The sequence below is a fragment of the Heloderma suspectum genome, chromosome 5 (assembly GCF_057233095.1).
Source record: "Heloderma suspectum isolate Gila_16-S chromosome 5, 16-S_ref, whole genome shotgun sequence".
In the NCBI taxonomy this organism is placed as follows: domain Eukaryota; kingdom Metazoa; phylum Chordata; class Lepidosauria; order Squamata; family Helodermatidae; genus Heloderma; species Heloderma suspectum.
The window spans coordinates 6,739,871-6,762,131 of NC_139462.1; the positions used below are offsets into that span (position 1 = coordinate 6,739,871).

Sequence of the window (22,261 nt, forward strand, 5' to 3'; positions counted from 1 at the left end):
ATCCCTTAATTAGGCCAACCAAAAGAACACCAAAAAATGTGATCTTTTGGTTGGTATTTCTCTAAGATGGATTTTAGTTTTAATTTTTTCCCCTTTCTTTATGGTCAGTGCCGCTACCTTTGTTTTATTGCAGAGAAAGACCGTTCACCCTTTTCCACATGTCAGGCTTGGAGCTCAATGTTCAGGTTCTGTATTCAAATTGCATACATGAACTTGCGGGAAATATGCAAAGAACTCAGAGAGCAATGATTACAGAAGACATTATGAGAAGAAGTCATAATGATTACAATGATTATTGTGACTCCAATGAGCTCAAGGCAGAGTGCGTAGTTCTTCCCCATTTTATCCTCCCAACAACCCTGAGAGGTAGGTTAGGCCAAGAGAGAACGACTAAACCAGAGTCGGCCCCTGAGCTTCACGGCTCTGAGGGGATCTGAACTCAGGTCTCCTCAGTCCCCTTCCGGCTATCTAACCGTTGCACCACCCTGGCTCTTGATTGGCTGTTCTGCCCACCTTTCAGCAACACGCCCATGCCAGTCAATCCATCTTCACATTACACCTAATTTCAAAAGTGGAGAAATGCATCTTTCCTAACAGACCGAATGAATCATTTCAGCAGCGATGTTTGGAAATGTCCTCCACTTCTCAGCCAGTCATTTGGCCACCTCTAGCCAAAACGAAGGGGGGTCCTGGCTGGGAGCCAAACGCTCTGCAGCTCCAACTCAGAGGAGACTCAGAGGAGTACAGTCAGTGGCGTAGCATACATTCCAAAGTGGAGACACTCATCATGCCAGGCCCCATAGCCACACCCCCAAGGAGAGTCCAAAAATGCAAGCAGAGGTGTTGATCTGCAGCAACACACCAGTTCTGGCACTTTTATCTCCATCAGGAGAAGGTCAGTTGTAAAGGGAAAGGGTCTTAATGGCCCATTCCAGACCAGGCCACCCCCAAAGACTTTGCATTACAAACAGGAAGAATATATTGTTGCTGGGAAAATTAATTCCCCCCCAGCTACGGTGAGGACTGCAGCTGAGCTCAGAGGGAAGAGGGCGGTCCGAGGGGGTGGGGTGGGGTTGGCTGATGATGTCCACGTCCCTGCTAATAAAAAAGTGTCCAGTGCTGTATCACTGCAAGCCCTGGTTCCTCTACACCACTGAGTGTATCTAGCTAGCATATCAGCTTTGTCCAAGGGCACAAAACTCCAGCTACTCGTCTCTGGTGTGCTTTTCTGCGAGCAAAACTCAGAGAGCTCTGGCTTTAGGTCTGATCCACATCCTCCAAGTCAGGAGATCATGGCGGTGCCAGCCATGCCCAGCTTGGTCGTCCGTCCCCGTCCCCCCCGCTGCATTGGACCACAGCTGCCTTCAGCCTCATGGCCCATGTTGGCTGGGGGTGATGAGACTTGTAGTCCACCGTATCTGAGGGCACAGCTGTGGGGAAGGCTGATGTAGGCTTTTGATAGCAAACAGGGTACAAAATTGAAGGAAAGAGGACAGTGACGGTGAGTGGCTCTGATGTCAGTGGGGCGGGGAATCAGCTCTGGGTTTCAGTCAGAACCAGAACTCTAAAGGAGCTGTCCAAGGTGCTTCATTCCTTGGAATCTTCGTCTCCCTGCTTCTCACCTTGGAGCGCTCCTTTAGAGTTCTGACTAATTCTGACTGAAACCCGGAGCGGATTCGCTACCCAACTATGTCAGAGCCACCAGCCTCCACTGAAAGAGGATATAGGCCAGGTCCCCCCTTCCTAACAGACCACCCTACTGGTGGCATCTGCCATTTGTACCCCTTTTGCCCCCATCGGCATTGCAGCCACTTTGCATCAGTCTGTTTCGTGCTGTGCCCCTCCCTGTCCTGTGGCTGAGCATGGCCTCTGGAGCGGGCGGCCCAGCGCCCGACTCCACCCTGGCTCCTGCCGCTATGCATGTGCCCCCCACGCTGCAGGTGTTTGGTCCTGCTGCCTCTCCGCTTCCGCCCACATCGTGCCCACCAAGCCAGCCTTCCCGGCATGACCCGGATGAGGGGATGACTGTGTCTATGTCTGGTTTTGCCTTTTCTCCAGCTGTGAACAAATCTGTCCGTGTTAAAGTCATCAAGAAGAAGGTCCTGAAGAAGAAAGGCAAGCCTTCTGCCCCGGGAACAGCTGAAAAAGAGGTGCTACGTATGTATCCAGTCTTTCACCCCACCATTGTTCCGGCCAGGAGCAGCACAGCTGAGCCCAAGAACCGGGAAACAGTGGTGTGGTGGTCAGTTCTGAAGGGCAGGCGCTCATCATGGCAGTCCCCCTAGCCGCACCCCCAAGGAGGGGCCAAAATTGCAGGCAGCTGTGTTGATCCATAGCAACACACCAGTTCTAGCAGTTTTATCTCCACCAGGAGCAAATCTGCTGTAAAGCTAGTGGGTCTTCATGGCCCATCCAGACCAGGCCACCCCAAAAGACGGCATTACAGCAGGGACAATATATTGTTGCTGGGGAAGTTCATTTCCCCCCAGCTACTGTGAGGACAGCAGCTGAGCTCAGGGGGAAGGGGGCGGTCTGAGGCTGGGGGCGGATGACCTCAGTGTCCCTGCTAATAAAAAAGTGCCGGCCCCATGTCCCTGCGAGCCCGCCTCCAGTGCAGACCTCACAGCAGCCACCAATTCCCTCGGGCAAGCTTCCCCAACCAGGTGACCTCCGGGTGTGTTGGACTACAACTCCCATTGATCCCAGTCTGCCGGCCAGGCTGGCTGGAGATGATGGGGGTTGTAATTCAACTCACCTGAAGGGCAGCGGGTTTGGGGAGTCTGCACTAGGGGGGGTCACATGAGCCCTGAGCCACAACCCCACACCTCAAGATAGGATCAATAGTACCAGCTTTACAGGGTTAGAAGGACGAATGTGAACTGCTCTGACCACTGAACAAGCCTGTTATAAATGCTAAGTGACGTATGAAGCATGATGGTGAAGAAGGTGAGCTGGCAGGAAAGAGTGCACTTCTGAGATTATTGGTGAATTGTACCAAGTACAGCTAGTAGTACCAGAAGTAGTAATACCAATAGTACTAGTACCAGAAGTAGTACCAGTAGTAGTAATCATAGTAGTACCAGAGGTAGTACCAGTAGTAGTAATACCAATAGTAGTAGTACTGGAAGTAGTACCAGAAGTAGTAATACCAATAGTACTAGTACCAGAAGTAGTACCAGTAGTAGTAATCGTAGTAGTACCAGAGGTAGTACCAGTAGTAGTAATACCAATAGTAGTGGTAGTACCAGTAGTGGTCATTTTCTTCCATTTATCGCTGTGGGTCAAGGGGGCACAGTCCTCCATTTTAGGGGGCATGATTTTTGTAAAGTAAGAAATAGGCCCTCTGTCCCTACATTGAGTTGAAGATTATTTAGCAGGCGAAGGAGAAGCCCTCGCACCCCACATGGTGATCTGTAACAAGAAATGAACAGTGACTTGGCCACACGAAGGGTAGTTATGGAAATGTGTCCTCGGTCTGTCAGACTTCAGCAGACATGCAAAATATGTCAAGCTTTGTCTGTAATCATGAGGACTAAAGTCTTGGGCCCTGATCACTCCACAGCTTCAGTGCTGCGGGAAACTCCTGGAGGTGCCAACTCCTAGCCTGGAGTGGCCAACCAGCCGCAAGCATGTGCTGCCATGTGCAGATTCAGCTTTTGGTGCCCCACTGAGAAGCATGCCAGAAACACTGAACCCTGTGCAAGCAACACAGCCAGCTGGCCACAGGTTCAAGTCTTTTCCAGAGGAACCATGCGGCCAGTGCTTGATGGAACCCTGTACCTCACGTTATGTAAATGTCACACACAGAGAAAACAGGCTCCCACCTGCGCACAGTGTGCATCAATACAGAACAGACATTACTTTTAGACATGCTGGCAATGCAATGCCCTAATTTTTAGCCTTTTATATAAAAGGGGCCTTGGATTTCCGAAGTCCTGGAGGCCAGTTTGGGCTCCAAGTTATTCTTGGAAAGCCAGCTCTGTTATTTTTCCTCAGGCTTTTGAGGTTTAATGTGGCATTGAGAGGTTTGTGTTTGGCTGTGCTGTCGCCAGACAAAATGTTGGCAGGACACCCCCTCCCTGCTCATTGGCAAAGCCTCCCGAAAGGTTGTTGGTAGTTGGGATGGGGGAACGATTCCTGCTAAACGAGAAGCACACAGAAAGGCACCATTCACACACACACACACACACACACACACCAGTGTGAGACAGAGGGCAGGGTGGAAATTCACAAGGCCATTGCCCTTTGAAAGGGTGCCTCCGCCTGTGTCTGGATACAAAGTTGTTGAAAGAACTATGATGAACTATAGAGCATATTTGTCTCTTTGTCTAGCAAGAAGAATAGCATATTTGTTGGAAATTGGTTGATGCAGATATACCAAACTCAATGGCATTGAGGACTAGCAACATGCACAGAGCATGCATACATCTTTGCACATCTATACTCACAAAGCCAGGAAAGGGAGACTTTGGCAGGATGTTTGAGTGAGACTTTTGGGAAAGATGGCAGCTACAATCTCAAAAGAAGAGGCTGCAGTCAGGGCGAGGACTTGGTGTGACCCTTTCACAGAAATGGAGGTGGGACATGTGCTGAAATGTGTGCTCCTATGCTCCCGCTTCCATCATCTCTCCCATATCCAAAGTGCATGGCATGCAATAGGCGCCATAGCACTAATGGTATTCCACCATTCCTATTCATGTAAAAACGGCCAAGCTAAAAACAAAGCCATATATACTTTCCTCCCCCACTCTGCCTGCAACCCGCCCCCCGTCCACCCCGCATTTCCAAATCCAAATTCAGCCTCTGCCACCAAATTACATTCAGATTCTACAGAACGTTCTGTGTTTGGAACTAATTGTGCAAAGTAAGGGAGTCTCTTTCTTAGAATTGCTGACCTCTTAAACTGGCAAGGTTCTTGCACTTTTATCAAGGGTGTGCATCAAGATGGAGAAGCTTTTCCTGGCACAGCGTTGCAATCATGGGCAACACATTGCCCGTTTCTGCATGTTGCCCAGCTTCTAAAGGCACAGGAGCCCTGCCCACCCCCCTCCAATAAAGGCTGGGCATCTTATTGCCTAAATTTGCTTGTTCTGCATAATTCCTCCTCCAGCAGCTGCTATGGAAAAGAATTAGGGGCCCTGAAAGGGATGTCTCCCGCCAGCTTCCTCCCAAAGAGTGTGGTTGGACTTTGTATCCCGTTTCTGCCTGGGATCTCTTCTGCTGTGTTGACTCATCCAAGACTCATGCAAGAAACAGCCCTGTGGTTTCCACAATCACATTACAATTGAAGACACACGCACCCCTCCTCTGGGCTCAGTTTCCTTTGTACAGACTTGGACTTTCTTCTCCTCCTCCCCATGTCGAGACATCCTGTAAACCAGCCTTCCCCAACTGGGTGCACTCCAGCTCTGTTGAACTACAACTCACAGCACCCCCCCAGCCAGCCATGCTGGCTGGAGGAGGATGGGAGTTGTAGTTCATCGCATCCGGAGGCACAAAGTTGGGAGAAGGCATCTATAAACTAATGCCAAATGTATTCTCCCAGCATGCTAAAGGCACAAGAGGGGAGGTATCAGCAGGCTGGGGGGGTGGGCGGCAGAGCCCAAGGGTTTCAGAAGTACAAAAAAAAGATCTTGGGGGGTTTAATAGGAGGAGCCCTAAAGGTGGGGGACCCCAAAACAGCCCAATGAAGATGAAGCATGCTCAGTGACCACAGAATGCTATGGAGGCGGCCGGAAAGATGGGCACAAGGGGGAACGGAATGGAATGGTGTATTGTGGAAAAGGGCATGGCTGGCTGGAACCTTGAAGAGGAGCACTTCATGCTCCTAACATTAGTTTTATTTATTTCTCTATCTACACCTGAATCCCTCCCTTCCCCTATGGTGTGGGGTGGGTACAATTTTTTTGTTTTAAGTGCACTGCTGGATTTGAGCAAAAGGTGTAGCTCGTTCAGTGATCTGCTTCCCAAAAGCAAACAGCCAGATGTCTCTGGGAAACCCACATGCGTGCCATGCTGGCTGGGGGTGTTGGGAGCTGTAGTCCAGCACATCTGGAGGGTGCCACATTGCGGAAGGCTGAACTAGCCTATCTAAGCTGGTGGCCATTCTGGCATTGCGGGGCAGCGGATCTCACAAGGCAGCTGTGTGAAGAAGGAGTTCCTTGGTCCTGGGCTGATGAGCTTGTCTTGATTCAGTGCCCTGCACATATTTCTAGTTGGGGTAAATCACAGCTGGGGCGGGGAGGCGATTTTCAGCGGGAAAGTGGCACCAAAAGCAGGTTTAAGCCCTTCACCTCCTCCACTACAGCTGCATGTGGCCTGCCAAGGCCATTTTGGCGGCCCATCCCGCCGCAGCCACTCAAAGTGGCCACCACTGCTAGAGTCCCAGCAGTTCCCAGAATCACTGGGATTTCAGCAGTGGCAGCATTTCTGGCTGCAACAGGAGAAGGATGGAGCCCACACAAGATTCCGGGGGGGGGGGGCAATGCGGCCCCCTAAACCCCAGGAGTTTCCTCCCGGCACCCTACAACAGGGCCCAAACCTAGATGCACCCCTGCACACACCTTACCCATGGCTGCTTTTTGTTAAAGAAAAATATGGGAATTCCAGTTATGGAAGCCCCACATCTAGTTCTGCTATTATGAGAGAGCAGCTGTCAGGGCTTCCAGTATATTGGCACAAGAACAGCTACGCAGCAGCAATCCATATAGGGGCCCTATTGGAACACTGGTCCAGTGAAACACACAGCATGAGCCTAACCCGATGAATAAATTAAAGTTTGTCTGAATGGCTTTTGTTGTGCTCTTGGTTTTAAGGCAAGAGAGCTCGTTTGCCTTTAAAAGCAGCCCGACACCCAGAATGTTTCCTTGCATGGTGGAGGAAATGAAGCGGAAAACTTCCTTGGCTCAATCTCTGCTGCATGTTGAGCTTTTAAAGGCCAAAGAGCACTGCCAGTTGGCAACCTTCTGGCCGCACATAAGTAGGAGTGCTGGAACCCTCTCCTCCTAGGGTGCCCCGACCCTGACCACAGGCATCCATTCAGGCAAGATTCTTGCCAGTCCATGCTGGGCCCTGACGGCTGACTTTTTACATGGGAGAAGTGCTTTCTGATGTTTATCGTAGGTAGAACAGGCTAATGGTGGCCCACCTTGCAAGGTTGTTGTGAGGGCAAGCACAAGTACAAAGAAGGAAAGCGGGCAGCTGAAGTATGCCATGCAGGCAAGAGAAAAAGAATGAATACTGGCTGAAAGTCCCTTTTCCATACAGCTATGAAGGGTTCAGAAGGCCCGGGCCCCTTTATACCTGATGGATGTGTTCTTTTTAAGAGGGAAGGGGGTAACCTGAGAGAAGAAGTCAAATATGTATTTTCTTCAGCTGGTTTTGTCTCTTTTTCACCCACCCCACCCCACCCCACCACCCTGCCCCTTCACCACTTCCATCCAGAATGCCCCCCACTGGGACTCGAGTCTCTGAGGGTGCGGGACTCCCAGCTGCGAGCTTCCAGTATCAAGCGCGATGGCCTCGGGGCCCACCGCGGACGCCTCAACATACAGGTGACGCACACCTTACCGTATGCTCACTCGCTGGCAGGGGGAGCGGTTGGGAGGAGAGCGGGGAAACACCTCCGTTCATGGCCAAGGGGATGACTTGCTGAAAACTCACTCCTCTTGCACCAAACCACTGGGAACAGGGCAAAGTCGTGGTGGTAGCTCAGGTCAAATCAAGGCAGGCTTATTCGCACCAGCCTTTCCCAACGTGGCACCCTCTCAGATATCTTGGACGACAGCTTCCATCAACCCCAGGCAGCATTGCTAATGGTCAGTGCAGGAGGGGCTTGTAGTCCAGAACATCTGGAAGGCACCAATTTGGGAACGGCTGATTTACAAATACCCCTTTTCTCAGGGGAGGCTGGTGGCTCCAGGGTCAGTGGGGCAGTGAATTCTCTCTGGGCTACAGTCAGAAACACTCAGAACTTTAAAGGCGCTATTCAAGAGGCAAAGCATCAGTGCAAAGCACCTTGGAGTGCTCCTTTAGAGTTCTGACTGATTTTGGCTGGAACCCAGAGCAGATTTACCGTCCCACTGACATGGGAGCCACCAGCCGCCACTGCCTTTTCTGCATATGTGGCACGCAAGGGGGCTCACAGCGGATAAGAAATGCCTTGGCAACATTGCTGCTGCAAACAACATCCAACAACGAGTCAAAGTTTTTACAAAAGACAAATAATCTATCAGAACCACCACGACCGCCAACCATTAATTTCAACAATGCAAAAATACCTCGTTCCTGACAACAATGTATTCCAGAACAAACGGGCGACCAGTTCAGGGTCATCGGAATTGAACTTTTGAGGTCAATGTTCTGGTCGCTGGGCAGGTCAGTGTGGGTGGAGAAGCCTGGCAAACTCCAGCGGAGCAGGGCTGATGGTAAATGCTTTGCTTTGTTCTTGGGCTGACATTGATAGATACGCCGGGTGGAGCCTGTGCTTGATCTCCTGGGCATGGTGAAGGAGCTGCGAAGGCAGGGTTGTTGGCAGCGGTCAGTATCACCGGGCACTAGCCAAGGCCCACATGCCTAAAGGGCCCTCACTGCTTAACCTTTTCATCCTCTGAGTTGTCTCAGTCCACCTGCCTCCTCTAAGCACTGAAATTTCTAGGCCAACCTTCTGATAGCAGGTTCGGGAAGGCAGCTTTACTCCTTCTCCTGGAGACCCTGAGAAGACGGCAAACCCCCTCAGACATTGTCAAACTATGCGAACTGGCCAATATGGAATCCTGAGCATCCGTAGTGCGCAACACAGTCAGACTGTGCACACTTGCTACGTCTCAAGGGATCCCAGGGTGCACCTCCTGGAGACTGGCATCCCTAAGTCTGTTGCTGTCACAAGCAACGTGTAAGGAATAAAATGTTTAACTTACCCCATTAACCAAATCACATTGTTCATGTTTGACAGTTCTTTACTCCTGTCTGCTAACTTGTGGCTTGGGTTAGAGATGTGGTCTGTCTTGACCGTAGGATATACACAGTCATATTAACAACATACCTACTTTATAAATAGATGCTCATAGACTTAGATTAAGTTTTAAAACATTAAGGGAACAATCCTATGGCCACTAGTCAGCAGCTAGACAGCCATGGGATAGGTCGGTTCCTGGGAACTGACCTCGGAGCCCACGCTTCGAGGTCGGTTCCCTGAGAACCAACCCTCCCCCGCACGCTGCCTTTCAGGCAGCTCGGAACGGCCCAGCGCTCTCGGAAGAGGAGCACAGAGCAGTGAAAACGGGGCATTCTGGGGGGCATTCTGGGGCGGGGAAGGTGGAAATGCCAGTACGACACATCCTATGTGTCGTCTGGCAGCCACTTCCCCTGCTCTGCCTTCCCGCACCTAGACAGCCGAAATCGCTTGTCTAGCCACAAATGTAGGGCAGCTGAAGCACAGAGCGGGACAATCCCCTCCGCGCTTCTCCTGCCCTGCATTAGATAGGCGGTCATCTCCGAGTTCAGAGGCGGCTGCCTATCCCCATAAGATTACGCCCTTAATTAACAAAAAGCAAATGTATTTAAGGCAAGTAAAGAAAGAAACTGTTAGCATGGTACTTATTGACAAAGCTTAAAACAGGAAGAGAAAACATGACAAAACATAAAGCATTAACAATCCAGCTTTCTGCTAGCAGAGGTTACCTCCAACTGGGAATGACCCCTCCCATAGCAAAAAGGCTTTTTTTATACCTTATTCATATGTCCATGGCCATAAATGAAAACTATCCTGTTTAAGGCTTGCTGATTGGTTATAACAGGGCAGTGTAGCCTCCCCAAAGAGCCCCGCACAACTTAGGGCAACACCCTCATGCTTACATAGTTCCTGACACATCTTGTTTACTGCATAATTCTATAGAAATCCCCCCGCCCAGGTTTCCCATATGTCCTCTATGTGTACCCCATGGTCAGACCTGTCTGGGTCATGAACCCTATGGGGCAAGAACTCATCATGTTTTCCCCATGTCAAGCTGACCTGATAAGCTGCCAATAATAGGCCAAGACAAAACTTTAGTCCAGAAAGCAGCCTTTTTAGCTAGGCCATTGTGGTGTGCCTAATACAGTGGTTGCCTTAAAAAGTTTTTTGCATTGCAGCCCCCTTCAGAGTGGAAGGCTGGTCACAGCAGCCCCTGCCAACACAGCTACCCTCACCCAGATTCTGCTTTCAGTCAGTACCTTTGACCAACTTCCTCCTACTTTCTGCTTTCCCCTGCTCTAGTCTGGAATCCATGATGGTGATTTCTTTGACGGAGGCTGGTGTGCTGGGCATGTGGACAAGAACCAGTGGCTGGAGATTGACGCCAGGCGGATGACACGTTTCACCGGGGTCATCACGCAAGGGCTGAACTCTATCTGGACGTAAGTGCCAGCGGGATGCTGAGCAGTTACAATCCTCTTTAAAAATCCAAGGTTCTTCAAATTCTGTGGCCTGTTATGCAAATTTGCATATGTTTTGTTTACTTTGCCTGCTTAGTTTACTTTATTGTGCTTCATTAATTCTGCCTACATTGGATACGAAAATCTGTGCCCTGATCCCGGAATTCTCCAATTCATTTTCATACCCAACTCCTTGCTTGTGAAATTTCACTGGACATTGCCCACTCATTTTCAGGCTATTTTTTGTAGCCATGAGGGCTAGAATCCTCCCTTTTAAAAAAAATGAATCTAGAATTCTCAGGATGACGAATTCTGCTCCGGACAGTTTCTGTGTTGGATGAAGTAGATTCATCCAAACACCTTGGAGAAATTCATTCACTCGATGGTCATATATCCCCTCCTGTTTGAACATTATCTGCATTTCCTTTCCCAGCTCAAATGGGAGAACATCTTGGGGAAAGTGTTTGTGTAGTGGGTGAGGAGGGGGAGAGCATGAAGTTCCCCTCCCTTCTGTTAATTTGCTTTTGCTTTGTTTGTTTGTTTGTTTATACACTGCGCAATAGCAGAGCTCTCTGGGGGATTCACAAAAAATAATTTTGCTCATTCCGAAATGTTCAGTCTTCTTTTCTTTCACCAGCCTCAACTGGGTGACTTCATATAAGATTCAGTTCAGCAACGACACCCATAGCTGGCAGCCTTGCAGGAATGGAAGCGAGGAGGCGGTGAGTCCGTGGGGGTCTTGAAGAATCCTCGGGGTGAGATGCCGGGCTTGAATTGGCTGGACTTACAGACATGTGGGAATTGGCATTCAGTGCATGGGTGGAGAGGAGGACATCTGTCTTAAACCTGGAGCCTGGTCCAGCCAGGACCCACACTAAACAGATTTGAAAATACCAATATGACTCAAGTCCACTTGTGTGAAATAATGATAAGAAAAGAAAAGCTTACCTACACCCCTTAGCTTTCCACTGTAGCTGCTTCAGTTCCCTTGAAGCAACAGGTGCTGTCCTGAGGGGCTGTTTATCTGAGCAGGTGGTGCACCTTCCCCCTCCCAGACAAGAACAGGTGACAGGCCAATTTGCCCAGGATTTTTTAGGGCTTATCTCATCTAGTTTCAGACTGTCAGAAGACACACACCACCTCCCTCCCTTCACCCAGGAGGAGAAAGGAGGGGCCTTTCTCTCTTGGCAGGAAAGACAGTTTCTCACAGCACAGAAGGGAGCACCCATATCAGCAAGAAAAGTACAAATGGTGCAACTGTGCATTATCTAACTTTTGTTAGTAGCAAGAAGCGCTGACCCTCACTGTGCATCTGTATGAACCAATTCTAACTTCATAATAATTGCCAACTACCAAGTAAGAATGCATATGCTACTAGACACTGCATATGACTCTGTGTAAATTCACACCCGACTCCTTGCTGTTCATCCGAAACCAAATCCAATGCAGCTACGTAACCCACTTCCTTTACAGAGAAAACAAATGCCCCACCTGCAGTTCACATGGTTACAGCCATAGGAATTGGCTGGGAACCAAAATTCCGCACTCTCATTCTGGGATCAAAAGTAATTGCTTCTAGATTGGTCTTTCTAGACCAATCAAGGTAATTTGCAAAAGGTCCAAACCATAAACGATAGGTCCAGAACATACACACACACAAACACACAATTTTATTTATTTGTTTCTGTATGGATTACATGTTTATGAAACAGCACAAAGTTCAAAACAAAACAAAACGATAACACTGTAAAATAATCCAAATGGTTTTAAACAGCAAAATTAGCAGCAGTGGACCAATAAAACCATTAAAGCAGCCAGCAGACTTTTTTTTTGTTAACATCATGTTAATGAACAGACCTAGGAAAATATAGAATAGTTTTCCTGGGGCACCTAACATTCATGCCAGGCACACGGACTTGGAGAGGGTGTTCCAGAGCTGGGATGCCACCAGTGAGACCAGTGGAGGCTGGTGGCTCCAATGTCAGTGGGGTGGTCAATCTGCTCCAGGTTTCAGTCATAACCAGTCAGAACTCGAATAGATATTGGACCAGGCTGCATATTGGACCAGGTGTCCTTGGTGATACCCTGGTTCCAAGCCACAACAGCTGCAAGCTTTAATTGGTAGAATAATCAAAGCTTCAGTTAATTAATTGGTGAAGCTGTGAATTAAGGATGTGTTTGTTGGGGGGGTGTTTGATGCTATTTTGGTTCATGTATGTTGTTGTAATAGAAAAAGAAAATATTAAAGGTGGCTTTAATTTCTAACTAAGATGGTCTCAGGCTCTGCTTGAACATTTCCTTGGCAGCCATGAGCGACAGAAACTTCTCTTTTTTTAATTGCGTTGAAAACTGAGATTCTGAGAATCCCCCAGTCTGTCCAGATTCTGGCGTTCCCCCCGAAGCTGGCAATCTGTGAAGCCTGAAGAGTTCCATTTAATTAGGAGCATGGAGAGTTACCACTTGTTTCACACCCCTCTCCCATCCTGCCTGGCTGCTGTCCGCCCCTTAATAAGAACAAAGACAACAGTGCAACTGAGTTGGGTCTTGGACTAGGGTAGGAGCAACAATCTCAGCACAGGGCTTGGGCCATGAGGACATGCCAAGCCAACCAAAGGGAAACCAATTGCTTCTGTGCCCCCTGCCAAGGGAAACCGGCACCCGTCTGCCTCCCGAGATCTATGCTCTCCCTCCCCTAGGAGGGGACTGGAACGGGCAGGAAACAGGAGTGAGCCTGCTTATAAAGGGCCCTTGCTTGCCACTGCAGGCCCTTCGTGCATCCTGCCTCTCGGCCCTGGTCTTTGCACTTTGTGCAGGGCTGCACAACTTGCAAGCCGCCAAGCCAACAGCTCCATTTATGACTGGGGGAAGGGCAGAGGCAGGCGGAGGGGGCGGGGGGGAGGGAGGTGGTAGATGGCAGTGGTGGAAGCAGGGAGGAGGGGGGGGCAGAGGCCTTCAGTGGCACCATGCCCAAGGGCACCCAGAAGTCTGGAGCCGGCCCTGATAATGACACTGGGTAATTTGCTGGTGGTTTTTGCTTCCAAGTGGGAGTGGCAGAGGGCCTGTGACCACAGGACACGTCAGGCCCGGTGATCACACTGAGAGGCTGTACTCAAGGGCAGTTATAGGGCATGAGGTAGGAACACGAAGCAGACCATGACTTTGGTCCTGCTAGGGTGGGGATTAAGCAAAAGATACAATTGCGAGGTTCCTGGAGCAAACTGAAACCTTACTGAGACTCCCTTTTGGTGTTTGGGCTGGTCAACTACAAATGCCATGCATCCAAGAGACAAACAGGCGGAGATCCCTAGAACAAAAGGGACCACCAGGGATGACCTGGTGATGTTTTGACCTAATAATCTACCTGGAGGTGAGGACTCTGCAGGGTATTTCCTGCCAGGGCTATAGTCTGGCTAATTCAGCCTTCCCCAACAGGGCACCCTCCAGACATTTTGGACTGCAACTCCCATCAGCCGCAGCCAGTATGGCCAGTGGTCAGGGATGATGAGAGCTGAAGCCCAACCCCATTGGAGGGCGCCGGGTTGGGGGAGGCTGGTCTACTTCAAGTTACACTCCAGCTGGCTTTGCTGTGGTGGGGACTTGGCGGTCAGGCAAGCGTCAGCATATATCGGGAGCTCTCATTCTTGGCATGCTCACATGGGCCAAGGCCTTTTTAAGGCAATTGCAAAAAAGGACATCTCAGTCACGACATTCAAGTTCATTAGGTGCTACTAGCTCGCACATTACCATCAGGATCCTTCTGCTCCTGGCTGTTTCCAACACTCTTGTTCTAGCAGCCCTCTGGAATGGTACAGATATTTTAAACAAGATGCTAGAGCAGATGTGGGGAACCTCTTTCAGCCCGAGGGCTGAATGCCACAGAAGCTCTCGGGGGCCGCATTCCAGTGGTGGGTGGAGCCAAAGCCACACAAAACCCCCAACATATTATAGCTTAAAGCTCTGATTGCCAGTGACTAAGTCCTAGGAGAGGCATTTCAAGCTTTTAGAATTGGGGGGTGGGGGGACGACAAAAGCCAGGAAACCAGTGGAAATCAGCAGTCAGGTGGAAGGGGGGGTGCCCATCTGGGGAGCCCAGGAGGACTGGATCCAACCCCTGGGCCTGACATTCCCCCTACCAAAAAGTGTGAGAGTGAGCTTCTCAATAACAGAACATTGGCTTTGCACAGTGGAGGCTGGTGGCTCTGATATCAGTGGGGCGGTGAATCCTCTCCGGGTTTCAGTCAGAACTCTAAAGGAGCTCTCCAAGCTGTTCTGCACCTTGGAGAGCTCCTTTGCAGTTCTGACTGAAACCAAAGCAGATTCCCCACCCCATTGACATCGGAGCCACCGGCCTCCATTGGCTTTGCATCCCGACGGTCCCAGTTGTGATCCGTGACATCTCCAGTTTAAGTGATCAAGTTGCATGTGATAGGAGAGATATCTCTACATGTCTGAGATCCTGAAGAGCCATTCCGATCGGACAGGACTTGATGGATGAATGGTCTGGCCTGGCCTGACACCTCTTCCTATGTTCCATGTAGTTTGGTCCCTGAGTCCCTGCTTGCCTGTGATCTGATCCCTTGCTTCAGGAATTTAAAAAAAAAGAAGAGCCAGGGAGGATCTGGAAGCTCGGAAGCTGCCTTATCCCGAGTCAGGCCCTTGGTCCATCCAGCCCAGTCTTGTCAATGCTGAGTGGCAATGAGGGCTCCCCAGAGTTTCAGGCCAGAGTTTTTCCTGCACTACCTGGAGGTGCTGGGGTCAAACCTGGGGCCTTCCCCTGAGCAACAGCATCCCCCAATGGCACAGGCTATCTCTCCGTGGGAGACCTGGTGCCAGCCAACCCAGCACATCACACTCATTTTTTGCCAGATGCTCAGCGTGGTACTGATTCCTCCTCTCCCACTTCTTCCAGACATTTCCCGGAAACAAGGACCCGGAGACTCCCGTCCTCAGCCTGCTCCCTGTCCCGGTGGTGGCTCGTTACATCCGCATCAATCCGCAAACGTGGTTCGAGAACGGGACGATCTGCTTGAGGGTGGAGATCCTGGGTTGTACCGTGCCAGGTAGCTCCCTGTGGCTGGGCCCCTCGTGGACGGTGCTTGCTCCTGGTTTGGGGGAGCCTTGTGCAAAATGCCTTCCATGGGGGCCCAGCTCCTCCTCACTGTTGTCAGGGAGAGGACCAGGCATGCGAAGGCTGCTGCTCCGTTTCCTTCTCTGGGACCCTGTCACTGCTCGATTCTTTAGCGGAGACCAAGGAGTAGGCAGTGACACCAAGGAAGCAGAAACACAGGGCTAGGGGGCTCTGGGTGTGGCAAGGGTGTGGCAAGGGTGTGGGCCTTGGCAGCTGCCCAGTCATCCCAACCTCAGCACCCGCACTGCTCATGCATCACCCCCTGAGGACTCTCGTGTCACACTTCTCTGTGATGACCAGGAAAGCTTGGATGTTGCAGTTTCCTGGAAACTGCCAGTGTGGTGTATTGGTTAGTGTTAGGCCATGACTCAGGAGACCTGGGTTCAAATCTCCACTCAGCCATGAAGCTCACTGGGTGACTTTGGGCCAGTCAACAACTCACATCCTAATCCATCTCACAGGGTTGTTGTGAGGATAAAATGGAGAGGAGGAGGAGGATCTTGTACGCCACCTTGGGCTCCTTGGAGGAAAAGGCAGGCCATAATGGAATAAATAACTATTTCCTAGCAGCTGCAAAGATATGCATATAGCTGGTCTTGTTTGGCTCTGAAGGCCTCCGTATTCATTAGATAGCCAAAAACACTTCTTTTCCCTCCATCTTGCCCCTGGTTCAGCAGAACGGCTTGACCCAACTGAAGGCCGACACACACCCAGCTTTGACTTTACCCTCCCTCTTTTCTTTCCAGACCCCAACAATGTCTATTTGTGGAACGACGCACCAGAGACCAATGATAAACTGGATTTTAGGCACCACAACTACAAGGAAATGAGGAAGGTGTGTCTGCTTTGCTGCCTGAAAATGTGTGAAGAAGGCAACCCAATCCACAGCCACAGAGTTCCCGCACATCCGGCTGCTCCCCCTCCTCGAAAATGACCACAGACACTTGGCCTGTAACTTCCCATTTTCTGACTAGCATCCAGGAATGAGAGGAGAGTGGGCCATGCCACCCCATTGGTCTTGTTTACCATCCTTATCTGATATCTGCCACGCTCATCTATCTTATCTGCCACCCTTATCTCACATGGGGAAAAGCTCCCAGAGGAAATAAGTGAAATAAGGTTTACTCGCCTTGAATGCTTGGAGTTAGGACATGGTAGTGATTGCTCAGAAACTGATGTGTGAAATTTCCCCTCCTGCAGCTGATGAAGAAAGTGAACGATGCATGCCCCAACATCACTCGGGTATACAGCATTGGGAAGAGCTACCTAGGCCTGAAAATGTACGTCATGGAGATTTCCGACAACCCTGGGCAGCATGAAGTAGGTGAGCGTCATCAAGCAGCCCAATTCATGCCAGTTTCACAAGAATAAGAGCTTGGTTGGTGGTGATGTTAGAAATGGGGGTTGCAGAGTTACACAAGCAACTCAGTTCTTGGCTTCAGACAGACAAGCTGTGCATCACCGTTATCTGCTGCTGTCACATCAGCCTTATCTACCATCTCAGGCGGGGTTTCAGCGTGCACACACCAACGCCTGTTTTAAAAAGGTGCACCTAAAATGAGGAGTCGGGATGCCCAAGCCACTCCCCCTTCAACAAGCAATGCTTCCATATTGGGCCTGCTTTCCATTGGCCAACCTGTGCCTGGACTGTACCACTCCAGACGACAGGTGCGAGCTTACGTTGAACGCTGCCTCGAAACAAAACCTGCACACGTATAAAGCCAGCATGTCAGGGAGAAAGCTGGGCTTGAACTCAGTTTTCTACGTATAGAGATGTGCTTACTTGCTCATTTGCGGGGAGCATTCACTGATGGGAGCCTTCCACCCGCACCCTGAAATGGTACAGCCCAGACACAGTTGGCCACCTCAGTGAGCACCCTCTCCTGCACGATCTCCAGCATAAATCCCCTCCCTTGCTAAAGGCAAAGTGAAGCCGCCTTCTTGGCACACCTTTGCCTTCTGAGGCTAGTCTCGAGGAGCAGGGACTTCGTGGTGATGGCACCTGTCCTGTGGAATTCCATTCTCAAAGGGGCTCACCAGATCAATTACATAAATGCCTTTGAAAAGCTTTGGAAACATCCTCTTCTTCTCCCAAACCTTTGAGCTGTTGATCCCTGTGGCCTGCTGTGATTTTCTTGGGGTTTGTGACGTTTTATATGTATGTGTTACGGGTGTATGTGTGTGGTACAGTCCTTGCAGTTTTGCATAGTTAGCTGTCTTGAGGCCCCTGCCTGCTGGGCAGAAAGGCAGGTCACAGATATGAAAAATGAATTCACAGTAATGAAACATTGTAACATCAGAATTGCCCCAAAGGGGAGGCATTTCGGGTATGGAGGGCCTCTCCCAACCTAGACCAAGCACTTTCTCCAGGTCAGGAAAAGGTTGCCTCAGCTTGAGCTGCCTGCCATGTACAGCCCAGAAAGGGGATGATGGGAAATATCACTGTTCCCTGAGCCTAACTGCAGCCCAGGCTCTTGTTGAGGAACACACTTGGCAGAACCATGGCATTGATTCATTAGTAATTGGAATGTGTACTATGATCATATTGGACTGGAGAGAATTTTGTTTTTGTTTTTCTGCATGTGCTCTATTTCTATTTTAATAGATGATTACAATGTTGAGGGTGATGGCGCCAGGGCTTAGCCCCAGAACCTGTTTTCAAAGCCAAGACTCAGCCCTGAAATATGTGAACTAATAATAAAGAGGGCGTCTCTGAGCATATGAAAAGTAACTTTCCCCGTAAGCAGCCGTCCCGCAAACCTGTGATTGGAGGTGGCCGTGGGGGTGGGGAGCTTGCTCCAAGGCCAGAGAGCGATTCCCAGGAAAACACCCATAGCCCTGACCAGGTGCTTCTTAGCAAATAAGCGTCACCATGAACGATGACTTTTGACAGGGCCCCTTTGCAAAGACAGGGCTCTCTAAAGCTCAGTCCCAGAATCTGCCTCCATTGCCAAGACCATGAAACCTAGAAACCTAAAATTTGGCATGCTTACTTGGAGGACCCTGGGGGCGTGCACCTCGAGACTATTTTAATGCAATAGGGCACAATCCTGTGGCTGCTAGACAGCGGTTGGACAGCCAGAGGATTGTTCAGTTTCTTGGACCCCACGCTCTGAGGTCGGTTCCCGGAAAACCACCTCCTCCCCTGCCACCTTGTAGGCAAAAGGGGGCATTCCCAAGGGCAGTGAATGTGGAAGTGGCAGTACGGTTCTTCCTATGCATCATCCAACCTCCCCGCTCCCCGCAGTCCCGTGGATAGACAGCTGAAATTGGCCACCTAGCCGTGAACGGAGGGCAGCCGGAGTACGGAGGAGAGGATCCGCTCTGCCTGCCCTGCATCGGATAGGTGGTCACCTCCGAGTTTGGAGGCGGCTGCCTATCCTGACAGGATTGCTCCCTGAATTAATTTTAGTTAATTTAAATGTATCCTTATGATGGAAGCCTCAGCCATTGGGGCAGATTTCCTGAACCAGCACAGAGCTTTGCAGTCCGTACAGCTTGACGTTTGGGGAGGGGAGATGGGGAGGGGAGATGGGGAGAAGGAGGGACAGTACTATACATCTGCCCCTCCCCACTGCTGTGGGGCAGCCCCCCCTCAGGAGAATGGCGTGGAGAGGCCCCTTCCTTAGGGGGCTGTAGGGCTGCACCATGGCAGGGGCTGTTGCTAGTGGTACCAGCAGGCATGGCTTCACTCTGATGGGGCAGCAGGAACGTTGTGTCCAACGCCGACAGCTGCGTTAGGGTGCTTGAAGGCTTCACAGTGTCAAGCTGAGGCAGCCTTCCCCATCTGGTGCCCTCCAGATGTGTTGGACTACAACTTCCAGCACCCCCAGCCATATCTGGAGGGCACCAGCTTGGGAAAGGCTTAACTAAGGGCTATTCCAACCTGTGGGAAGCTGGGTGTGTTCGCATGCGCGCACGCGTTCCCAGTAGAACCTTCCGGAAAGCCACCTTGCTCCACTCTCCACACCTGCTGCAGGGGAGCCAGAGTTCCGCTACGTGGCAGGCATGCACGGCAACGAGGCACTGGGCCGGGAGCTGGTGCTCAACCTGATGGAATACCTGTGCCATGAGTACAAGCAAGGCAACCCTCGCGTGCTGCAGCTGGTCACCGAGACCCGGATTCACCTGCTGCCCTCCATGAACCCAGATGGTTATGAGACCGCCTCCAAGCTGGTGAGTTGAATGCAGGCGCCAGGGCCCACGTCAGTGGGGGGGATCCTCCGGCCCGGCGGGCCTCTCCCTCTGGCCCATCTCTCTCACCAGGCCAGGCCCCCACCTGTGCCTTTTCTGCAGTGATCTGGTGATGGAGGAAGAGAGCCTGGTCTTTTCCTCCATCGCGGGATCATTTATGTGCCTCTCTGTGCACAGAGAAAAGGGCAGCCCCCTCTGTCCATGCACAGACAGGGACATGGAGAGGTGATGGGGAGGGTAGAGGAGGGGCTGAAGAATTACAGGGACCTGAAAGCTACATAACACTGGCAGGAGGGAAGGGACGATAGAAAGAGTGAAAGAAAAAGTAGGAGGAGAAAAATGAGGTAAGAGAGAAGGGGAGAGAGAGTGGGACAAAGGGAGAGGGAAGGGGGAAAGAAGAGAGGCAGAGAGAGAGAAGGGGACCACACCCACCTCCGGGTTACATGAAAGGGAATTCAGACACAGCCTCTCAAGTTCTACGGGATATTTTAAGAGTCTTTATTATATTAAGCATTATAGAAGTATTACTAATAAATAAATAAAAATAAATGTCTGGCGGGCAGGCAAAATTGCCACTCCCGAGGCTTGGTTTTGGGTAAATTTTGCTTCATGGATCTCCCGGCTTACAGAAGGGGGGGAAGGGATGATCCTTTCCCCACAGCCCACCGGTTTGGGAACAAAACCATGCCAGTCGTGAGGCAGACTGAAGGCCCAACTAAAGGTGGGATGAAGTTGAGGTGTAATTTAAGGGCAGATCTGGACGTGCCAGTAATGCTTTGCCCAACATATATCCACCTGGACTTTAACCCCATAGACCTAAGCCTCTTGCAGTGGGAAGAAAACACCTCCAAGATGGCACCATGAAGGCACACTGGGTTCCTAGAGCAACTGCTCTAGCAAAGCCCCATACAACACATGCTCCTGGCACCATCTTGGTGGCACTCGTGTCCACAAACCCTGCTTCTAGAGCAGGGGTCCCCGACCTGGTGCTCCAAGCTGGTGCCCAGTTCTGACTGGTTCTGACCGAAACCTGGAGTGGATTTACCACCCCACTGACATTGGAGCCACCGGCCTTCATTGCCTCTAAGTATGTTGGCCTGCAACTCCCAGGATTTCCAGCCAGCATAGCTTGTAGTCCAACGCATCTGGAGGGCAATAGGTTGGGGAGGTTGGTCTAGAAGTCATCTGAGCAAGCACAGGACTAATAAACAAATAGAGAGGTCAGAGGGTGGTGGCCTGGGGATACTGGGTGTGGTTGACTCGATGGACCAGCGGTCAGACTTGTGACAAGCTTGCTTCCTGTGTTTCTGTAACTGGTGGGGAGCAGAGCAGTGTCAAACAGCATCTGGAGGGCCGCCAGTTCCCCACCCTCCCTGCAACAGAGGGCTATAAAACGATGCACGGTGCGAGAGATGTTTTCCTCGTTATCCTCGATGTCAGGGTCATCCAATGACACTGATCGGCAGCAGACGTCGGAGAGACAACAGAAAGCACTTCTATGCGCGATGTGTCGCTAATGTTTGGAACTTCCTGCCACAAGATGTGGTGGCCACCGGGTGATGCAGCCTCAAGGGGGATTGGGCAAATTCATGGAGGAGGTGGAGGTGGCGGCGGCGAGATCCATCAATACATGATGAGCCTTGCTACTAAAGTGGAGCCTCCATGTTCAAATGCAGTCTACTTTGAACATCCAGATGCTGGGGAGCAACACCAGGGGAGGGCTGTTACCATCAAGCCCAGCTGGGGGGTTCCTTGGAGGCATCTGGTTGGCCGCTGCTGATGTTCGACCAGCAAGCAGGGTCAAGGGTAGGCATGGGCGGGCGCCTGCAAGGGCCCACACCCCAGCAGGGGCAATTCTCCTCTTCACCAGTGCAACCCGCTTGTTCAACGGCCTCTTGCTGTGGCCCAGACAAAGGTGCTGGTGAGGAGGAGGAGCAGGAGAGGCCACGGCCCGCTGGCTCCCTGGCTCTCTGCCTGTCAAGCAAGCGAGTGGGAACAAAGATGGGAGAGATGATGACCATGGCAGTGAGGCGGTGGAGTCACTGCGGGAGGGGGCCCATTAAGAGTGACTCGCCCAAGGCCCCCCACGAAACCTGGAGCCGGCACCGACTGCAATGGGCCATGAAAACTCTGCAGCTTCCTCCTCTTCTTCCACTGGCTCCACACCTCTCTCTAGTTCCTTTGCAGTTATCCGGCCCCCCCAATTACGGCCCCTCCCCCTCCCTTCTGCTGCCTTGCAAATGCTGTGTCAGCAGATGCGCACGTCTGCTTTGGAGAACCTTGACGATAATAACAATGTTGATGCTGCTGCTCCCTCCACAATTTCCTAACGCAGGTCAGGATGACCCAGATGCTGTCTTTTCTGGCTGAAAATAATTATTATTTTTAGTAGTAGTAGAAAAAATGGTACTTGTTCACAAGAACAGAAAAACAAAAGTCTGTCAAGATCACTGGGATGGAAAGGAAGTATGCTCAGGTCAGGAAAAGCCATCATTTCTCATCGGCCAGGTTCATGATGCAAAAGGA

At 50.9% G+C, this 22,261-nt stretch overlaps 1 protein-coding gene across 1 annotated transcript in view; it reads left to right on the forward strand.

Moving 5' to 3' along the window:
• CPXM1 (carboxypeptidase X, M14 family member 1) overlaps window positions 1-22,261 on the forward strand; it is a 34,482-nt gene that overhangs the window by 4,253 nt on the left and 7,968 nt on the right. The window contains exons 2-9 of the mRNA XM_084855271.1: window positions 2,059-2,157; window positions 7,444-7,553; window positions 10,256-10,395; window positions 11,051-11,135; window positions 15,323-15,473; window positions 16,288-16,376; window positions 16,742-16,865; window positions 19,521-19,717. Of these exons, the coding sequence (XP_084711397.1) occupies window positions 2,059-2,157; window positions 7,444-7,553; window positions 10,256-10,395; window positions 11,051-11,135; window positions 15,323-15,473; window positions 16,288-16,376; window positions 16,742-16,865; window positions 19,521-19,717 (995 nt within the window). The remainder of the gene's footprint in view (window positions 1-2,058; window positions 2,158-7,443; window positions 7,554-10,255; window positions 10,396-11,050; window positions 11,136-15,322; window positions 15,474-16,287; window positions 16,377-16,741; window positions 16,866-19,520; window positions 19,718-22,261) is intronic.